Raw genomic sequence first — 19123 nt, forward strand, 5'->3', positions numbered from 1 at the left:
CAAGATGTTTCCTGGTTATATTTCTTTGCAGAAAAATTTGCGTTCATTGGCAGGTATTCAGATCCTAGCATAACAGAAAACCAGTCTGTATGCCTCCCTAACCCCCTCACCCCAAAATAAATAATTTAATTAAATTTAATACCGCAGGATGTAATTGATCTTGTGGATGTGGCATTGGACTGGTACTCAGAAAATCTGGTCTAACTGCCACAGACATTCCTGTGGGACATTGAGCAAGCCACTTGATCTCTCTGGGTAACATTTGCAAAAGCACTTAGGTCTCATTGGACTCATCTGACTTTGGAATTTTTACCCCCTCTCACTCACTTTTCCCATCTGTAAAATGGGGGGGGTAATGCTTACGTTCTTCCACTCTGTTGGCAATGTACTGTAGAATAGAAATTGCCATTCCAATTAAAGTGACCCTCTTTTTATACAGTTAGTCATTCTGAGAAAAGTGACTTTCGGTGTAGCACAAAAAGCAATTATTTTTTTTTCCTTTTGTCCATTGTGAAAACCCATCTGTGCGTGCAGTTTGACATTGCCTTGTAATACCACTTGTATCCTGGGCCTCTGGGGAGAAAGAAGATAATTCTTCTATGATGGGCAGGACTCCACCAGTAATTAAAATGAACAACTTTCATTATGGGCCCCCTACTGATAGAAATCCGTTTTGATCAGAACATTTACAAGATAAGGGAACCTGTTTGACTTTGCAGGTATCACCAAAGTAACAATATTCCTTCTTTCCAAGATAGTTTCTTTTCAGACTTTCTGAACATTCTAAAGCCCCTTCACTCTAGCTTCTCTCCTCATTGCACTTTATATAGTAAAGTCTCCTTTCTAATGTGCACCTTGATGTACTAGGGAAGAATGACTTATGCTACAAAAGATGCCACTAGAAATTGCATGGTAGTCTGGCAACAAATGTCTGTGAAAGTGTAAAACAAGGTAAAATGTCATAGTCCAGTGAAATGCATATTATTTCTTTTCAGAACGGAATCTGCCTATATTTAACATAGTTAGTCTGTGGCTGGAGATAAGTATCTTAGCAGCTGCCATGTGTTTAGTAGCTCTACATAATCATTTATAATGCACTAATAATTTGCACCTTCCCTTTATGGCTATGTCTACACTGGCGGCTTCTTGCGCACGTGTTCTTGTGCAAGAAGTCTTGCGCAAGAAAATGTCCACACTGCCATGTGCGAGCTGTGCTTTTGCGCAAGGGCACCCATAGCAGTGTGGACGCTCTCTTGCACAAGAAAGCTCTGATGGCCATTTTTAGCCATGGGGCTTTCTTGTGCATGAAATTCATGTTGCCTGTCTACACTGCCCTCTTGCGCAAGAGCTTCTGCGCAAGAGGGCTTACACCTGTTAAAAAAGAGCATATCTCTTGTGCAAGGAGCCCTCTCTTACCATGCTGTACTGTAAATTTACTTGCGCAAGAGCGGGCAGTGTGGACGCTCTGCAGATTCTTGCGCAAGAACGGTCGTACGTGCGCAAGAAGCCGCGAGTGTAGATATAGCCTATGACTGTCAAAAAACATTCAAGAACTAAGCCTCAGGTAGGAAACTTTTTATCCTCATTTTTGACAGCTAGGACAAAGTAGCAGCAGGTAATCTATGACTTGGTCAGAGTCACAAAAGAAGCCTGCAACAGGGATGGGGAAAGAATCAGAACTCCTGAGTAGTTCTGGGCATTAGTCAAAAGACCATGTTTTCAACCTTGGGTCTGGTGTATACAGAACTGTAGAAATATATGACTGGAAGGGGTCTCAATCATCTAGTCCAGTTGCCTGGATGGAGGCAAGGGTAAGTATTATAGCCACTTGTTATGGATGAACTAGAATCTATCTAAATTGTTCTTAAAAATCTCCAGTGATGAAGAGCCAACAACTCATGGGCAATTTGTTCTAGAGATTACCTACTCTGACAGTTAGGAAGATGGGTTTTGTTTTTTGGGTTGTGTGGCTAGTTGGTTTGCTTGCCTGATGTTTAATCTAAATCTCCCTTCCTGCAATTTAAGACCAATATTTCTTGTCTTGTCCTCAGTGGTTAAAGAGGACAATTTATCATCCATAAAAACAACTTGAAGATTTGTTACTATGACTACCCTCAGTTTTCTCTTTTCCAGACTAAACTTTCTCAGTCTTTCCTCATAGGCCGTGTGGGGTTTTTTTTTTTTTTTTCTAGACCGTTCATTTTTGTTCTTCTCTGGACTTTCCCCAATTTCCTGAAGTGTGGTGCCTGCAACTGAACACATTAATTTATTTGAGACTTTATTGGTGCAGAGTAGACTGGAAAAATTACTTCTCCTGTCTCGATTACAACACTCTTGCTAATACAGTCCAATATGATAGTTGCTCTTTTGCAGTAGTATTATACTGTTGATTCACATTTAGTTTATGATCCACTATAACCCTCAGGTTTTTTCTGCAATACTCCTTCCTAAACAAACATAGCCCATTTGTATTTTGTGCAATTGATTATGCTTAAGTTTTAGAATTTTGCATTTATCCTTATTGAATTTCAGCCTACTTTTTTAAAATTATTTCTGTTTGCCAAACTGCCCTGCAAAACCAGGAGGCAGTGGAATTGCCCAGCGGTGGAGCTGGAAACCCAGAACAGGTAGCACAACCAGGAACCTGGCAGCCCCGCTGCCACCCAGTCATGCAGCTGCACGGTGGAACTTAGGAGGCAGCGAGGCTCCCCACAGGGCCAGGAGCCCAAACACGGGCCTGTCTGACCGCAGTGCAAGGAACCAGGGAGAGGAGCTGCCCAGCATCAAAGCTGTCTGGTGAGGCCGGGAGGCAGCAGAGCTGTCCAGCAAAGCTGCCAAATGAGGCTGCCCAGTGAGGTGAAACAACTGAACCCCATAGAGCAGGGGGGCTGCCCCACAGGGCAGGGAGCCTGGCACTAGGGCTGTGCTTGCAGTGACGGGGGCTGCCATGGTGCCCTGTGCTGAGGGTCTGGCAGCAGAGGGAAGCCAGCTGGGAGGTGAGCAGTGTGACCCTGGTTTGTGGAAAGGGGTGGGATGGTGGTAGGGGTCCCCAGAAATGACCTTTCCTGGTCCAGCAAAATTCCTCATTTGAGACCGGTCAAGTCCTAAGGTTGCAGACCAGGGAGGTCAAACCTCTAGTACAAACCTAGTTACATCAGTTTTTAAATCCTTATACCAGCGTAGTGTGTTTCCCTTCTACACTGGTATCACTAGAACCACAGTAACTGAGAGAAGGGAGGTGCAACTTCACTATATTGCTTTTGTTGGGAGATGAGGCCTTACAAGACAGTAGGGACCAGAGTCTGTGTGAGAGAATGGCTTTCTCGGTCTGTTGTAAATCTAACCCCTACAAATTATTAGCAACCAAATCTACTTTTGCCTGAATTCCCTGTTATTTCAAAACATGCGGTCACTGTCACCTTTTCATCAGCAAGCACCTGATGAAATTTTTCTTATACTGTGCATCTGACCCCTAAACCAGAAACTGAGTGAGTTGCCTACTCCTTTAGGCTCACTGGCACTTCTGACAGGAAAAAGTAAGCACATTTCCTACCTGTTCAAATTGCAGCCACTTAAGGACAGAAGATGGAGAGAGACTTAAATGAGGGCAAACAAATAGGAATCATTTCCGTAAGCAGAGCCTCATAAGAATACATTACTCTGGGAGATATTTCCGTGTGTTTCACAGATCCTTGTTACAATTAAACATTCCATAAACTATGAAATCTTTTACAAAGCAGTATTGAGCTGAGCTTCTATATAAGAACAGAGATGTCACACAAAGCACACAAGGAGTGTTATGTGCCATTAGTGCCAAGGAAAAGACCTTATCTTACATCAGTGAATACATTAGGCTTTGTATTCTAAAAAGTTCAATGGCATTTTGCAAATTGTGGACCTAGTATTCAGGCGTGGGTATTTGATGCACCTGCACACCGTTTGGGGGGCTGATGCATGTGAAAATTGCATCTGTATGAGACAGGAATATAGTGATTCATCTTGTAGCGCATCCTGTCTCCAGCTATGAACAGAACAAGGGGCTTCAAGTGAAAGGTACACTGAGTCCTGTGTTGAATAGTTATGGAATATGTTTGACATAACAAATCAGGTAGAGAATTCACCCATCAGTGAAACTGGCATATCTGGGTGGAGTATCTGAGCTCTTCTGAATGTTCTGTTTTTAATAATTTTCTTTAATGCTTTGTGGGAATGTTTACCATACCATTTTCTTCTCTCCTTTCTTCATTTATCCTTTCTTCATTTATCAACTTAGTGTTGTGGATATGTGTTGCAGCACCCAAATTCAGATGTTTCTATCAAGTAAAACATAATACTGTTAACACCCTGAATGAATGTACCCAGAGAGGGTTGTATTTCTTGACAACCTCAGGAAATAATGATACTGACCAACTTGCATTTGATCATCTAAAGGCACTTTAAAGTCATTAAGAACTACAACACTTCTGTGAGGGGAGGAAATATTATTGTACAAATTGGAAAACTAAGACACAGAACATTTAATTGATTTAGACTGTATCAGAGAGCAAATCGCCAAAAGCTGAGAATAGAATCCAGACTATTCTGTTCCGGTCTTTTTCCATTCTCCTGGATCGCTGGCAGCGGTGAATATAGGGCAGAGTGAGCAGGGCAGCTGCCCCAGGCCCCACGCTTCAATAGGCCCCGTGCACACACTACTACCTGTCGGCTGTGGCCGTGGCAAATGCGCAAAATTGTGCTGCCCTGAGCCCTGTGGTTCAATAGGCCCCGTGCCCTGGGCCCCGCAAAACACTCATCCGCAACGATCACTGGCATTTAGCTACACCATTCAGTTCATATTTTAAAAGGCTGAGGGGTTTGAGACAGATAATATTGTTTGAAATTCAGTAATTCCTATTTGCCTGGTTTTGAGCATCCTCTTCTCAAGGATGTACAAGAGCCTAAATAAACACATTTTCCTAAAGGTAGTGTCCAAAGACAAGGTATACCCTCATTCCAGGATGCAAATTCTCTGATCTTGTTCACCTTACACAGAAGGTGGTAATTTAAAGATATGCATTTGAGCTATTTATAGTATGATTTTACATACAGGTAAAATAGTATGGTATGGTATTTTTAGTATGATTTTACAAGTTACAAAACTTTCTACATGTCACTAAAATCCAACTCACCTGTACACACCAGTTTCTTAATGTATTGTTATGCACGTTCCCTACCTTTGTTTTGGATACTAGTATTACAGGTATTGGTCTTTAAAGATACCTCCATATACTTTGCCATATCTCATTCTGAATACTACATTCCAAGTGTTGATGAACAATGACAGGATTCCCTGACTGTACTTCGTGCAAAGTATTCATTCATAGCTTTAGAAAATTGGAAACTTTGCAAAACTGAAGTTAGTTGTTTTGACAAGTATTGTGGAATATCTGATATGGATGAGCCCAGTTGTGGGAAGAGCATATCTGTTAACATAACTTCCCACATGTATGTATAGTATTTATCACACAGTACCAACTATTGTGTTATATGCTACACGTAACTTACATGTATTGCTAACAAGGTTCAGTTCCTGTACTCTTCCTGATTTTTTTTGAAATGGGGTATCTCGGTAAGGCAAATTATAAATGCATGAAATCAAACTTGTCCATTTCTGTGCTCTGGTGGTGTTTAGAGTCATATCCCATGTCATTTTTAAAGATCCATCATGTTTCTGACGGCAGAGTGCACTAATACAGGTTGAACCTCTTTAGTCCGGCACACTCTGGTCCTGCAATCTCCATGGTCCATCATGATTTTAGTTAGCCAGGTGTCCACTTATCATGCATGTGGCCAAGTTTCCTTAGATCCCATGCATGGAGGAATCTTTCTCCCAGATTTGTAGTCCACAATAAATACACTGGGGGAGATAAACACCAAGGAGAGAGAGCTATTTAAGCTAAAGGACAATGCTGACGCAAGAACAAATAATTTTGAGCAAATTTAGGCTGCTTAGAGCAAGGTTTCTTTCTAGGTGTTGGTACACTGCCTAGGACAATGGTGTCTTAATCCTCTATTCACTAGTGTAGTACAAATAATTATTAGATGAAAATATTGTCAGACAAAAGGTTCCCTTTAAGCCTCGACAGTCCTTTCAAGACTCTCTCTTTCCTATTTTCCTTCTCCACAGGGTGTTTTGTGGATTAATTATAGTTACTGATTATAAATCATTTTTAAGTATTGGCTTGGTAATTATTATACCCATACCAATTCAGGGAGTGGCTTCTTAAAAATTGCTCAGTTTTTTTTAAATATGTATTGCATGGCTTCTCACTTCCCATAATTATCTGAGGCTTTGCAGTCTTTAAAGTGTTTATCCTAACAACATTTTTGCTAGTGCCCCATCTGAAACCTGCCTGAGTCACAGAAAACCTAAGTGACTTTCCCAAGATGATACAGGAAATCAGTGGCAGAGCAGGGAAGTGATCCTGTCTTTCTCAAGTCTTTTTGCTTAATACATCCAAACCATTGGACCATATTTCCTCTCTGATAGACCTGTACATATAGAGCAACGTAACATCAGGGATTGTGGTGCCTTTTTTGGTCAAGAATCACAATTTTCCAAGCAGAAACTAATCAGCAACTTCATTGCCCTCCCCAACCCCAGTAGTTGCTGCTGTGGAAAATGTAATGAATTGTGTCTTGAAGGATATGATGCAGAAAAAGTAATTAACACAATAGACAATATCAGAACTCAACCACAATCTAGAAATGATGGATGAAACTAAAGCTCTTGTGCTTTTCCCCCTTCTGTGTTCAAGGTTTTGCTCTGCATCACGTACACCCCCACATTTGACCTGAATGGAAGTTCAGTACTAAAGATTGCTGAGGTGAGTGTTCTCCATCCTTCTCCTCCCCCCGCCCCCACTAACATTGCTTGTTTTCCTGGACCTTTTGCCACTAACTAGAATGTGCTTTCTATGCATAGACAGGGATTGACTTATTCAAAACAATTGCAGTCATTCTTTATGATTGCTATTACCCTTGTTACTATTGTGTTTTATTCAGTCAACATGATTAGCAATCACATAGTGCTGACAGCTGTAGACATGTAGTGGAAGATGCGTTTTCTACTCTTGGCAATTTCTCCTAGTGTCCACTGTGTAGTACAGTATTGTCTGTGTTGAAAACTTTGCCTGTTTTTTTTGTTTTGCTTTGCCTTCTGCAGTAATAAAAAATGTTCACCTTCAACTTTACAACAGTGTGAAGGTCCAAATTCATCCCAGGTCAAACTCCACCAAAGTTAATAACAGTTACAACAGAGATGAGATTGACCTATAATGTGCATTATTAGTGTGTCTCTTATTCTTGATGCATCCAAGAAAAAAAATCATTCCATCCCTAGATTTATTATGTTGTCCCACTGCAATTAATTGATCATCCCTTGCCCTCATTATATTTGTCTGGGTTAAATTGTGTAAATGGCTTTGTCAGCTGGAAAACACACCTGCCAAGAACCGATCTGTTTATAAATGAAAGTTTTCAGATAAGTGGCCTATGTAGCTGCACAGTGAGTTTCAAGCAGTGAGTATCCCATGTAGCCAGAAACAATGAGCCTGTTGCACGGCAGGGGCTGGGGGGGTGGGTGGGGGTGTGTGTAATAAAGCATAAAATTATATGGAATTACACTGCATGGGGATTAAGGGAGATGTATACACACTTAACATCAATGTATAATACAGCAATGAAAAGGTTTGTATGAAAATATTTGAAAACTCCATGACACAACGCCCCTCTGTTTTTATACTTGTTAGCTATTCTTTTCAATATTGAGGAATTAATAAAATAATAATAATAATAATAAACATAATTGATAATTACAGAAGGAGTTTTCATTCTGTGTTCAGCTCTTATTTAAAGACAATTTGGGAAGTTATAAGTGAAATTAGTAAGCCTGAGAGAGAGTGATTAAAAATGTCAGTTTTTCCATGGTGCAAGAGAGGAAAAGGAAACCTAATAGAAGTGCCTAGCTTTACCTGATAGTGATAACATTTTATAAATCTGGGAATTAAGTTGATCCTGCATCATCCTGTTGCTACTTAAGGGGAAAAAGCATGGTAAGTAAGAAAATTGACTGCCTTACTATGGTAATGTGGCTGCTAAAACATCACTAACTGACTTTACAGGCAGATGGATTACAAAAATAGTTTCTATGCAAAATATTAAAATTCTCTTGTGTCCTAAAAACAGGCCATGTGCTGAATACAGGCTAATATTCATTTGGGGGTGACCTGTGTAACTCATGGTTTCACCTCTCTTGAGTAATATTAGGAAATCCATACTCAAGAGAAGTAACTTCATTTTTCTACTCGTGGTTGTAGCAAAGATGTACTGGGTCAGCAGTTCATGCCACCCCCTTTCTCAGTTCATGCCACCCCCTTTCCCAGGCTGTGTTAAATCCCTGTTGCTCCAGTCTGCCAAACAGAGGCAAACTTATGGCTCCTTTCCACTGCTGCAGCCTCTCTTTTGCAGACTTTCCACTGTGGAGAACAGTTGAAGTGAGTGAAAGTTGAAGGTGAGTCTAGCCCAATATAGCTATAAATAGTAGACAGAGAAGTACAGTAAGAGACAGTGCACATTTTGGGGGGGAAAGCAATAGCTCCAGTATTTCAACCTTTGAGCTGCTTCAGGTAGTGAAGTTGTCACAGGAAATCAGTTGTCACTGTTTTGTTCCCTGGGGACATCTGCAAGGCTGTGTGCATTATTGAACTCACCGTTTCTATTTCTACTATGCCTTTTCAGATAATAATATGCAACTGACACGTGGCTGTATTTTCTCTTTAAAACACCCTGCTCAACACCAGTTTATTTCGTGTTGTGTTGGACCCTGCCGTTGTTTAGTGGCTCTGCCATATCCAAAAGGTCATGTCTAATAACTTTTGTCAGCATTTTATATTTATATAATATATAAATAAATTAAATAAAAAATATGACACAGACGCACACTAGCAAAGTCCTGAGTGTAGATGAAGCTATACTGGTAAAGAAAATTATTTTGCTGGGTTAGTACATTTTGTTCAGGAAATCGGTATCCGCGATACCAGCAAAAGCACTCTCTTGCCAGTATCAGCTCTGTCTACATTAGGAATGTGTGCTAGAATACCTATACAGAGGAGCACTATTTACACCTTTGGACTTTGTGATTCTGGCCCATAGATACTACAAAGGCCTTAAAATTTGAAACCTGAGGACACAGTACTCCCCTCCGTCTGAACTTTTCCCAGTGCTGGCATTGTAGCCATTTGAGGATGTGTATGGATCACTGAGTCATCACTGGTCTGGTTCTAGCATCAGCTGCTCAAACTTCTTCCAGTGGAGAACTGACATAGTTGCATTCTGCTAAGTGTCCTTTCTTCTCCAGAAAGCCCCCTCCCCTCCCTGATATTGCCCCTGCTAGCTGGTGCTAGTGCCAGCTCTTCTGTCTCGGCTTGTTTCTTACCAATGGGGGTACGCCTACAATGTGAATTGTCTTCTGCCAAGCTAGAACCTGGCCACTTTTTATCGCCCAATCAATCCATAATGGATGCACCCCAAATTAGTGGATACATCTTAGCATTTTAACCTTAAGCTCAGCCTCTTTTTCCCTTATTAACCTCACTGGAGTTCTGTGAAGGGTAAGGAGATATTTGTGAAGCACTGTGACCAAGAAAAGGGTTGTACAAATGGCTTAAATATTATTAGTGTTGAATCTACAGTCAGCCTGGCTATATCTAACTACACACAGTACTTTTAATGTGGTCAGACCCCAGCATGACGAGTTATTTCATGCTTTGTGACTGGTTTGCCTTCTTGTATCTATTCTTGCCTTCTTGTATCTATTCTCAACCATGTTTTGGGAGATTTGTCTTGTTTCGTCCATTGCACTGCTTGGCCTAACCTTTTGTGTTTTGCTTTCTTAGCTGTGTTTTGCATGTCACAAAGCTGGAAGCCCCCAAATGCATGAAATGATCAAAGTGACCATTGCACACCTCTTCCGTACCCTGAGCGCTCGCATTTTTACTGGTGCACCCCCACCAATGACATTTCACAAGGTATCATGTTTGGCTTGTGAGACTGGAGCTCAGCAGGGCAATAGTGGTGCATATTAACACACTAGGGGCAGGGGAAGAAACAAGGGGGAATTGATCTGGCTTTTTCCAGAAAGTCAGCCTGCTTTTAAATATAGTCTTTCTACAGTTCCTTCAGTCAGCTGAATTAGATAATAAAATTACTATTTACCCACTCACAGAAGACAAACTTCGAGTCAATGGTTTGGCCTTTGCAAGTGCTAAATTGCACAATTGTAAGTAGTCGATAGGATCCCGTATTGCTTGTCCACTGAAATTCTTGTAAGGTACACCATCTTCTCTTTTTGAAAATGGCAGAAGAGTAAGGGTTTTCTTGCACTGTCAGAGAAACATAAAGAGGAAATCACACTGACTTGGCAAGATGGGTCATTATGTTACCAGTAAACTCAGGCATTTTATATGTATTTCCTGAGGCCGCAGTCCTGCAATGGGTCTATTTTGGCAGATCCTTAACTCCTGTGTAGAGCACCACTGAAGCCAATGAGGAGACACACTGTTCAGGGGTCTGTTCACATAGGTCTGACGGCAGGATTTGAATGTACTGTATACTGTTCAGTGAAGAAATTTTGTTTTTGTTCATATGGTTTTCCTGTCATGAAGTGCTGCATGCTATATAAATAACAGTACTGACATCTGTGTGGCATCTTTTTTTACACATTTTAAGATAGAACACTTTAATCTGCACTGACAGTTTGTGCAGTGAGAGACATCATGTGTCTTTGGAAACTTCTTCACACATCTATTAATTAAGCTCCTGCTGTGTGAAATTCCCCACTTACCTTGGGAAATATAACACTCCCAAAGTCCACAGATGCCCCAAAGCCCAAGATAACTGTAGGTTCCATCCATTATCTGATCTAAATGCTTTCAGCATTATCAAGCTTTAATGTATTATTAAAATGAGAACATATGCAAGCCTGAGATGAAATATTTTGTCTTTATCTTGCCTCTAGCACATAAGAGGCACAAAATATCTTGTGTGCTATGTATATTGTTCTCATCATGCTACACCTGGATATAACAAGTGATATGGGTTGAGAATGGGGTAAGAGCTGTATGTAGTTCAGATTATTCTAGTGTGTGGTATTTTGGCTCACAATTTACACTAATCAAGCTTATTATGTTTGTAACCAAGAAATTCAACCATGCTTTATTGTGCCCATAACTTAGACACAAGGCAGAAATCCTAAAAGCATTAGCATCTTTCACTTCTGCTGGATATGTCTGACAAAATAGCAGAGATTAAAAATTCAAAGGGATTCTGGTAGCAGGTCTTATTCTCTATTGTATTAAAAGTAACACACATGAACAGCAGTTCCATTTTACCTTTACTCCTGACCTTCTCCCACAGAAGTTAATGACAAAGCACTACTTGGTTTCAGTAGGAAAGGAATCTGATCAGATTGTGTTACGGTGTACATATCAGTATTGATTAGTCCACATAATGTGCTAACCACCTTTAAATTTTCATCTTCAAACCTGGGCTGCTTCCTCGTTGGGGAAATAGAAGTATCTAAAATGAGATAAATTGTTTTTATTTCTGTAATGTGAAAAAGGACAATAATAGAAGATTAGGGTTGGCACACACCTCAGGAGGTCATCTAGTCCAACCTCTTGCTCAAAGCAGGACCAACCCCAAGTAAATCACTGCTGGTGGGCAGGCTGCTGATGAGCAGGGATTTGACCAGCATCAGGACCCAGAAGTACTGATGGGGGAGAAGACAGGAAATATGGAAGAAATTGTCAATTTTTAAGAAAGTCAGGACACCTGCAGGAGGCCTTAAAAATGGGAATGTCCCTTTAAAAACAGGACAGCTGTTCACCCTACATTTGTCAGACTTGATCAGGTATCTTCTGGCTGTGGAATTTTAGTGAGCTGAGACCAGGACCACATTACAGTGATAGGATGGTACTGGAAACAGGGCTATAAAACAGGGGTGGGCAAATGCTGACCCAGGCCCTCACTTCTGTGTTTACCTGTGCCTCTGCAGGCACCTGGCAACTTGGATTGCTATTCATGGCCAATAGGAGCATCAGGAAGTGGTATCGTAGTTGGCGCCTCTTCCCATTGTTCCTATTGGCCGCGAACGGTGATCCATGGCCAACGAGAGCTGTGACTGCCTGATAACTGCAAAGGGCACTGATCAATATAGCAGTGGTACCCCACCAGGGACTAACCCTGTTAGGTCGCTGCTTTTTTACTGCCCACCCTGCTGTCGAATGTCTGGATGAAGGAGATAAATCTGTGGAATTTTTTTCTGCTCACTATGAACAACTGAATGAGGAAAAACGGAGCTAAGGAAACTGTGTATGACACTACATATAGTCAGGTAGAGGTGTGTGATCATCATGAAAGATGTCTGATATTCAGTGCAGGGTATGCACTGCAGCTGCCATCCTGGGCCCAGACTTGGAAGGGGCGGAAGTATGTTTGGCACCAGGCCCGCAAAATGTTAATCCAGCCCTCACCTAACACATTTTGTGTGTCTTTACATTGCGCGTGTGCATGTGTATGTAGTCATTTCCAGGTTGACTTGACACAGGAGTTACTATCCTTCAGAGTGACTTTATGATAGAAATGCTGACATATCTGAAAGGCCCCACCCTGAATAGTACAACAGGTAGTGTTACAAACTCATGGGCATGCATGCTGGCTGAACTTGTATGAGTAACTGCAGAGCTGTAGAATCAGAGTGCAACATATGCCAACATCAGTGGAATTGCTCCTCTGGATCACAATGTATTAATAAATGTATGTTAAACAGTTTGGTCCCAACCTCATGATATAAATTACAGGAAGCACTAAATTAGCTCATGCATCAGCCTCTGGCTTGAGATATCAAAAATGACAACACAGTACTTTACCAACTCTTCTGGAAATAAACACTTCCTACAAGAAAACTTTTAAAGGACATTGCAGTGGGCATAATGCCATAGCCCCGGCATTCCAACTGCACTGCATTTTCACAACTGCCTACAAAATATTGTCTTTGGGCACAGTTAAGTCATGGAAAAAATTCAACCCTACAGCTGAAAGTTTGCCAAAGCCACAAACAACTGAAAATGTAGTTAGAATGGAAACTATTGCAATGTGAACTATAGCAGTCACTGTCACTTTTACTATAATAAAAATAGCCAGATACATTTTTTTTTTCCATTTATGGGCACTAAAAGGTTATTGGACACTGCAATGAACATAAATTAAAGTCATGATTTACAATGAACAATCAAGACACCTACTTGCATCATAGTAGCAGAAGATGTCTGAAAATCCCCAATGTATTACTCCTACAAAAACCCCACACAAATAACAATTTACGCAAATAACCTGAAAAGAAATAAAAACCTTTATGATCCTCATATGAGAGGATACCACCACTTATGTGCTAGTGGAAGAATTCCAGAGAAATGGTCCTTGTGAATTCGTTTGGTTCCTTTGATGTCATGAATACATCACTGGAATTAAAACAATGGGACTAAAATTTGAAAGCAACATCCACAGCACAAGCCACTGCCTGGGCACCTTAGTTTGACAAGAGAGAGGTTATGAGGTTGCCATTTTAGTTTTGCTACCTCAATGTACACAACACTTTAGAAACCTGACAAACTGCATGCTGCTTTTAAATCATATTAATTAACTACTCGCATTGCTGAAAAATGTTCTAACTCTGTGCGCTAGTAAATCTGGCTGACCTTCTACATCAAAGAGAGCTTCACTTCCTTCTGAGATGGTCTGCAGTTAAATTTAGTTTATATCTATGTGCTCCTTGTTTCCTCACCAGGTTTGCATTGAGACATATGTATCTAGCTGTCACCAGCGGAGTATTAACACCGCTGTGCGGGCAACCCTCAGCCAAATGTTGAGTGACTTGACTTTACAGTTACGGCAAAAGCAAGAGAATACGGTAAGTCTTCCAGCATCAACAGATGCTTCAGTATGTCATGGCTGTGTCCTTTTTGTGTCTCTGCTTGCAGCATTGAGTGACTGGGTGCTGTGCCTTCTGGCATTATTTGAGCATTCCAGCATTAGTCCTCTTTAAACTGCCTCCTTTTGGGGCTACATCAATATTCATGCCTAACAAATCTTTCAGCAGACACCGCTTTTCCCTTCCAGCAGACACACTCTACATTTTGAATTGCAAGATAGACTTCATGCTGATGTTAGATTATCTTGACCTTGTTTTCCTTTTCTCTTTTATATTGTGTGTTTATTTACAAAATCTAAGCCAAATCCTTTTGAATCTGAATAAATGAAATTATTTGGGCTAGAGCGCTTCTTCACCTGCTGGCTTATTGGCAAAAGTAACTGGTTTCTGTTTAGTGCCTTTATTGTTCTATTAAAATCCACAAGAGTTGTTTGCACTTAACTCCAGCATATTGTTTGATGGAATTATGAGCACCTCTGGGCAAATTTGAAATGACTTTGGCTTCTTGCACTTATGAGCACTTTCTTGCATATTAATGAAGAAATTATTTGCCTTTATGTGTTTGTTTGATATGTTAGGGGATTTTGCAGCTGTCAGTTGTGTAGAGGTTTAATCTTATAGCAGTTCAATAAAATAGAGATCCTTTTTAAAAAAATAAAATAGACAGAATTTAAGTATAGTCTTAATCTGAGAAATAGGCATAAACTTTAGTTGTAGGGTTCCTTTTATTTATACTTTCTCTGGATAAAGTGTGCCCAGTTTATAAGTCAAAAGTTGTTTTTTTTCCCCCCAAACTGGCAGCTCTGAAATCTAAATTGTTACCTCTGCTCATACTTTCTGACCTATAATGGAGATTCTGCAAACTGTCCTTAGCGTCTGACAATTTTTGATGATACATGAGACACAAGAGAGTTGATATTGTGCTTCCATGTGCTTTATGTGCCACAGGGAACTATCCTGCACTGGCAGGGAAATGAACTAGATGATCTAAGAGGGTTTATGGCCTCTGTAGTGTTAGCAGCAGTAAAGTAAAATGTTCAAGAGCAGCAAGGTGACATGTTCTTAAAACCCATTTCCGAAAATTACATAAATGCCTGGGAGTCTGTCCCAGTGGTTTTCAGTTGGTCTTAAATGCCTAAATATAAATCACTTTTAGAAAATAGGACTTAGACGCTTTTGAAAAAAATCCCCCTCAAAATTAGTAAAGAAAGAGGTATTTCTAACGTACAAGGAAGTTGTAATGTTAACACTTTCTTTTCTGACTCTAGTCCCAGACTGGCTTTTTCCAATTAGAAGCTGAGTACTTTATTATATAGCACTTTCCTTCCACCTATTCTCATTGTAACATATTTCTTTCCCCTCAGCAGACAACTGAGAACCATGAAGCCATGCAGCAGTTCAAGAGCCAAGGTATCTATTACTCTTAATTTTATGGTAACTCTTTAAAATGTGATTTTTCTTTCCTCTTCTCTCTCCTCGTTCCTTGTTCTTGCCTACTGTTGCCAAGACACCTGGTTGCCATAGTGTTTACATCCTCTGCAGAGTCACACTGCTCCTTTCATTTTCCATTGCTCACACCTCATTGGTCTCACCCCACTCATTGTATAAGTGTTCTGGTTATCTTCAGAACTGCAAAGTGTCTACAAAATCTTCCTGGCTTGCAACAGTTTTAATGATACCTTCAGCTGCACCATGTGAATGGTGTTCCATACAAGAAAGTAATAACTAATGACTATAATATGCTGTCTCTGCACCCAAAGGGCTTCAGCGCTGTGGGCAGGGTTAAAGTGAATTGGGGTCCCTTGTAAAATTTGAACAGTGTTTTTCAGAGATTAGCAGGGTCTGAAATCACAAATACAATTTCTTACCTATTGAGCCAGACATGGTATATTAACTAGTGGATAATGGTGTCCCTCCTTTCATCAATATTTTTGCAGGTCCTGACAGACAGCTCTGCTAAAAATGAACCTTCATCATGTCGATAGTATCAGTTTTCTAATGTTTTTCCTAGCTTCTCCACTATATTGTCTAATTGCTAAAATCTGTATTAGGCCTGGCTTCTGCAACTGGATCTGTGGGAGTGGATCCTTGGGTCCATGTGCGGCCCATTGATTCCAGTGATACTCCACCCAGGAATTATGATCTGTCCACACTGTTCCCCAGGCAGGACTGGCACCTTAGTGGCTACATAGATTTCTCGTGGTTGGAAGGAGCAGCCCAGTGATAAGCAATAGGAAAAGCCACCATGATTTTAATAATCCTGATGAATTATTTATAGTCCTTTTAAGAAATTAGTGTTATCCACCAAGTTAAGGATGCTACTTTTTTTTTCATTTTGTGACTTCCTCCCTCAGAATAACTTCCCATTCCGCTGATTCTTTTTTTTAAGTCTGGCAGCCTGCAATCCACAGCTGAGAACTGCAGATCCAAGACACAGAAGCTGGGATAGCTCTGAAAGTGGGGGGCGGGATGGTAATCCAGCGAAACGCACATAATGCCACTGACCTTTGTCTTTTTTGGAGGTTCTACAGTAGAGTCCCTTTGCGATGATGTTGTATCTGTCCTCACTGTGCTCTGTGAGAAGCTTCAGGCTGTCATAAAGTAAGTGGCTTATTTAGCTACAATTCATATTTGTTGCTGCAGTCTTTTGTGGAACATCACTTATAAATTCTCAGAGAGAGAGCCATGTTGGTCTGTAACTTAAAAAAAAAAAAACACACAAGTATTCCTGTGGCACCTTAGATGCTAACAAAAATTATATATAGTATCATGAGCTTTTGTTGGCAAAATCTACTTCTTCAGATGAGCTTGAGTGGAGCGAGAAAAAAACCCAATAAAAAGGGTGGGGGAGGAAACTTATAAATGATCTTACTGTCCTCATTCTAGAATAACAAGGCAAACAATTCTTGCGCTAGGTTTCTTGTCAGCTGTACCTCACTCTCTGTTGGGTTGATCGCATTGTATTAAGTAAGTCCAAAGTTACTTAATACAAGGAATTATTAGGAAAGGGATAGAAAATAGGACCCAGAATATCTTACTGCCCCTGTATAAAACTATGGTATGCCCACATCTTGAATACTGCGTACAGACGTGGTCTCCTCAGCTCAAAAAAGATATTTTGGCCTTGGAAAGGGTTCAGAAAAGGGCAACTAAAATGATTAGGGGTTTGGAACGGGTCCGATATGAGGAGAGGTTAAAGAGACTGGGACTTTTCAGTTTAGAAAAGAGGAGACTGAGGAGGGATATGATAGAGGTCTATATAATCATGAGTGGTGTGGAGAGGGCCGATAAGAAAAGTTATTTATTTAGTTCCCTAAATAGAAGAACCTAGAGGACACCAAATGAAATTAATGGGGAGCAGGTTTAAAACTAATAAAAGAAAGTTCTTCTTCACACAGCGTATAGTCAGCCTGTGGAACTCCTTGCCAGAGGAGGCTGTGAAGGCTAGGACTATAATAGAGTTTAAAGAGAAGCTAGATAATTTCATGGAGGTTAGGTCCATAAAAGGCTATTAGCCAGGGGATAAAATGGTGTCCTTGGCCTCTGTCTGTCAGAGGCTGGAGAGGGATGGCAGGAGACAAATCGCTTGATCATTGTCTTCAGTCCACCCTCTCTGGGGCACCTGGTGCTGGCCACTGTTAGTAGACAGGATACTGGGCTAGATGGACCTTTGGTCTGACCCAGTACGGCCATTCTTATGTTCACAGTTGTGGTAAGAAATGTATTTATCATCCACATTAAAGAAACTCCAGTAAGTAATAGCAACCTTTATTGTAGATAGATTCCATATAGTAACAACACATTTCAGGACAGTGCTTGCTGGGCATAATGACACATCCACAGAAATGAGAAGCAAATAGTACAGCAAAACTAAAATACAGTGATTTCTTGGAAAGTATTTATTGGTATTCTCTAGTCTAAATATGGGGACTATAATGACAATTTAGTACACCCAGATAACTCTTAATTATTTTAAAATGGTATGTCTTCTTCTGAACTACAACCACCATATGTGAGATAATACAGCATCAAAATACCATGATGCTCTACATCTGAATATTGATCCAGATCCTCAGGCGTTTGTAAAAATGCACAGCTTCATTAAACTAATGAAAGATTCTATTTAGCTTTAAGTGGTTTGTTTGTTAGCGTGTTTTATATAGAAGTCAGTGGAGCTTTGTTGATTTGCACAATCTCAGGATCTGACCCACTGATTTTTAAATGTTTGTCATATTATTTTCTATATTCCTGAGCCTTTCCTAGATTTCACAGAAACTGAATAAACTGTCTAAAATTCTGAAACATAATAATTATTGATTTGCCCACATGACAGCCTTTCAGTTTAAGAATTCAAATCAGATCACCAGATGATGATTATTATTATTCCTGTGTACAGAGGGGACAGTTGAAGTATACATAGAAGAGACTTGCCCAAGGTCTCATAGTGAGTAAGTGCCATAGGGCCATAGGAATTCTGAGAATTCCACGTGGCCATGCTGTGAGAGTGGCACAGAGCCATTCAGCTTTGAAAACACAGTCCTTTCTGGACTGCCCCACACTCAGGAGAAGTACATACTACACTGCACCAAATCTTGAGGGCTAAATGTTGCTAGGCAGTTTTCACTTTTAATGCATTATGAATTAATTGAAAAGCCCTCTGGATCTGATCCTACAGTTCTTACTCATATGAGGAGTCCTGACTTGTACAAGTAAATCCACAAACACTAGTGAAGTGGTTCTCAAACTATGTGGCCCATGGCCTATTCCACTCAATGCAGACCTTTCAATAGACCACCAGCCAGCCACCTATGATGACACAATGGGTGCAGGACGAGGTAGGGATGCAGAGTCTGATTGTGAGTAGGCTGTAGAAGCAGGCTGAGAGTGGGAGTGTGGGGGTCTGTATAGAAAGTTAGGTGCAGGAGCAGGCTGAAGCTGTGGGGTGTCTGGCTGAGCGGTGTGCAGGAGCAGGCTGGGGGTGAGGGATAGGTGGGAGGGAAGATGCAAGAGCAGAATGAGGGTGGTGGCCTGGGCAGGAGGTGGATTGCAGATGGAGATATGAGGTCTGGGCAGGAGAGAGGCTGCAGAAGCAGA

General features: G+C 40.7%; 1 protein-coding gene across 11 annotated transcripts in view; it reads left to right on the forward strand.

The window, feature by feature from the left end:
• The window catches only part of ARFGEF3 (ARFGEF family member 3), a 138913-nt gene that overhangs the window by 41349 nt on the left and 78441 nt on the right, over window positions 1-19123 (forward strand). For 8 of the 11 annotated variants that reach the window (XM_075924277.1, XM_075924276.1, XM_075924278.1 and 5 more), the window contains exons 5-8: window positions 6798-6866; window positions 13886-14008; window positions 15394-15439; window positions 16552-16630. In XM_075924277.1, the coding sequence (XP_075780392.1) occupies window positions 6798-6866; window positions 13886-14008; window positions 15394-15439; window positions 16552-16630 (317 nt within the window). The remainder of the gene's footprint in view (window positions 1-6797; window positions 6867-13885; window positions 14009-15393; window positions 15440-16551; window positions 16631-19123) is intronic. The other 3 variants (XM_075924268.1, XM_075924270.1, XM_075924274.1) reach the window with 1 other exon arrangement.

This window comes from Pelodiscus sinensis, chromosome 3 (assembly GCF_049634645.1).
Source record: "Pelodiscus sinensis isolate JC-2024 chromosome 3, ASM4963464v1, whole genome shotgun sequence".
NCBI classification, from domain to species: Eukaryota; Metazoa; Chordata; order Testudines; family Trionychidae; genus Pelodiscus; species Pelodiscus sinensis.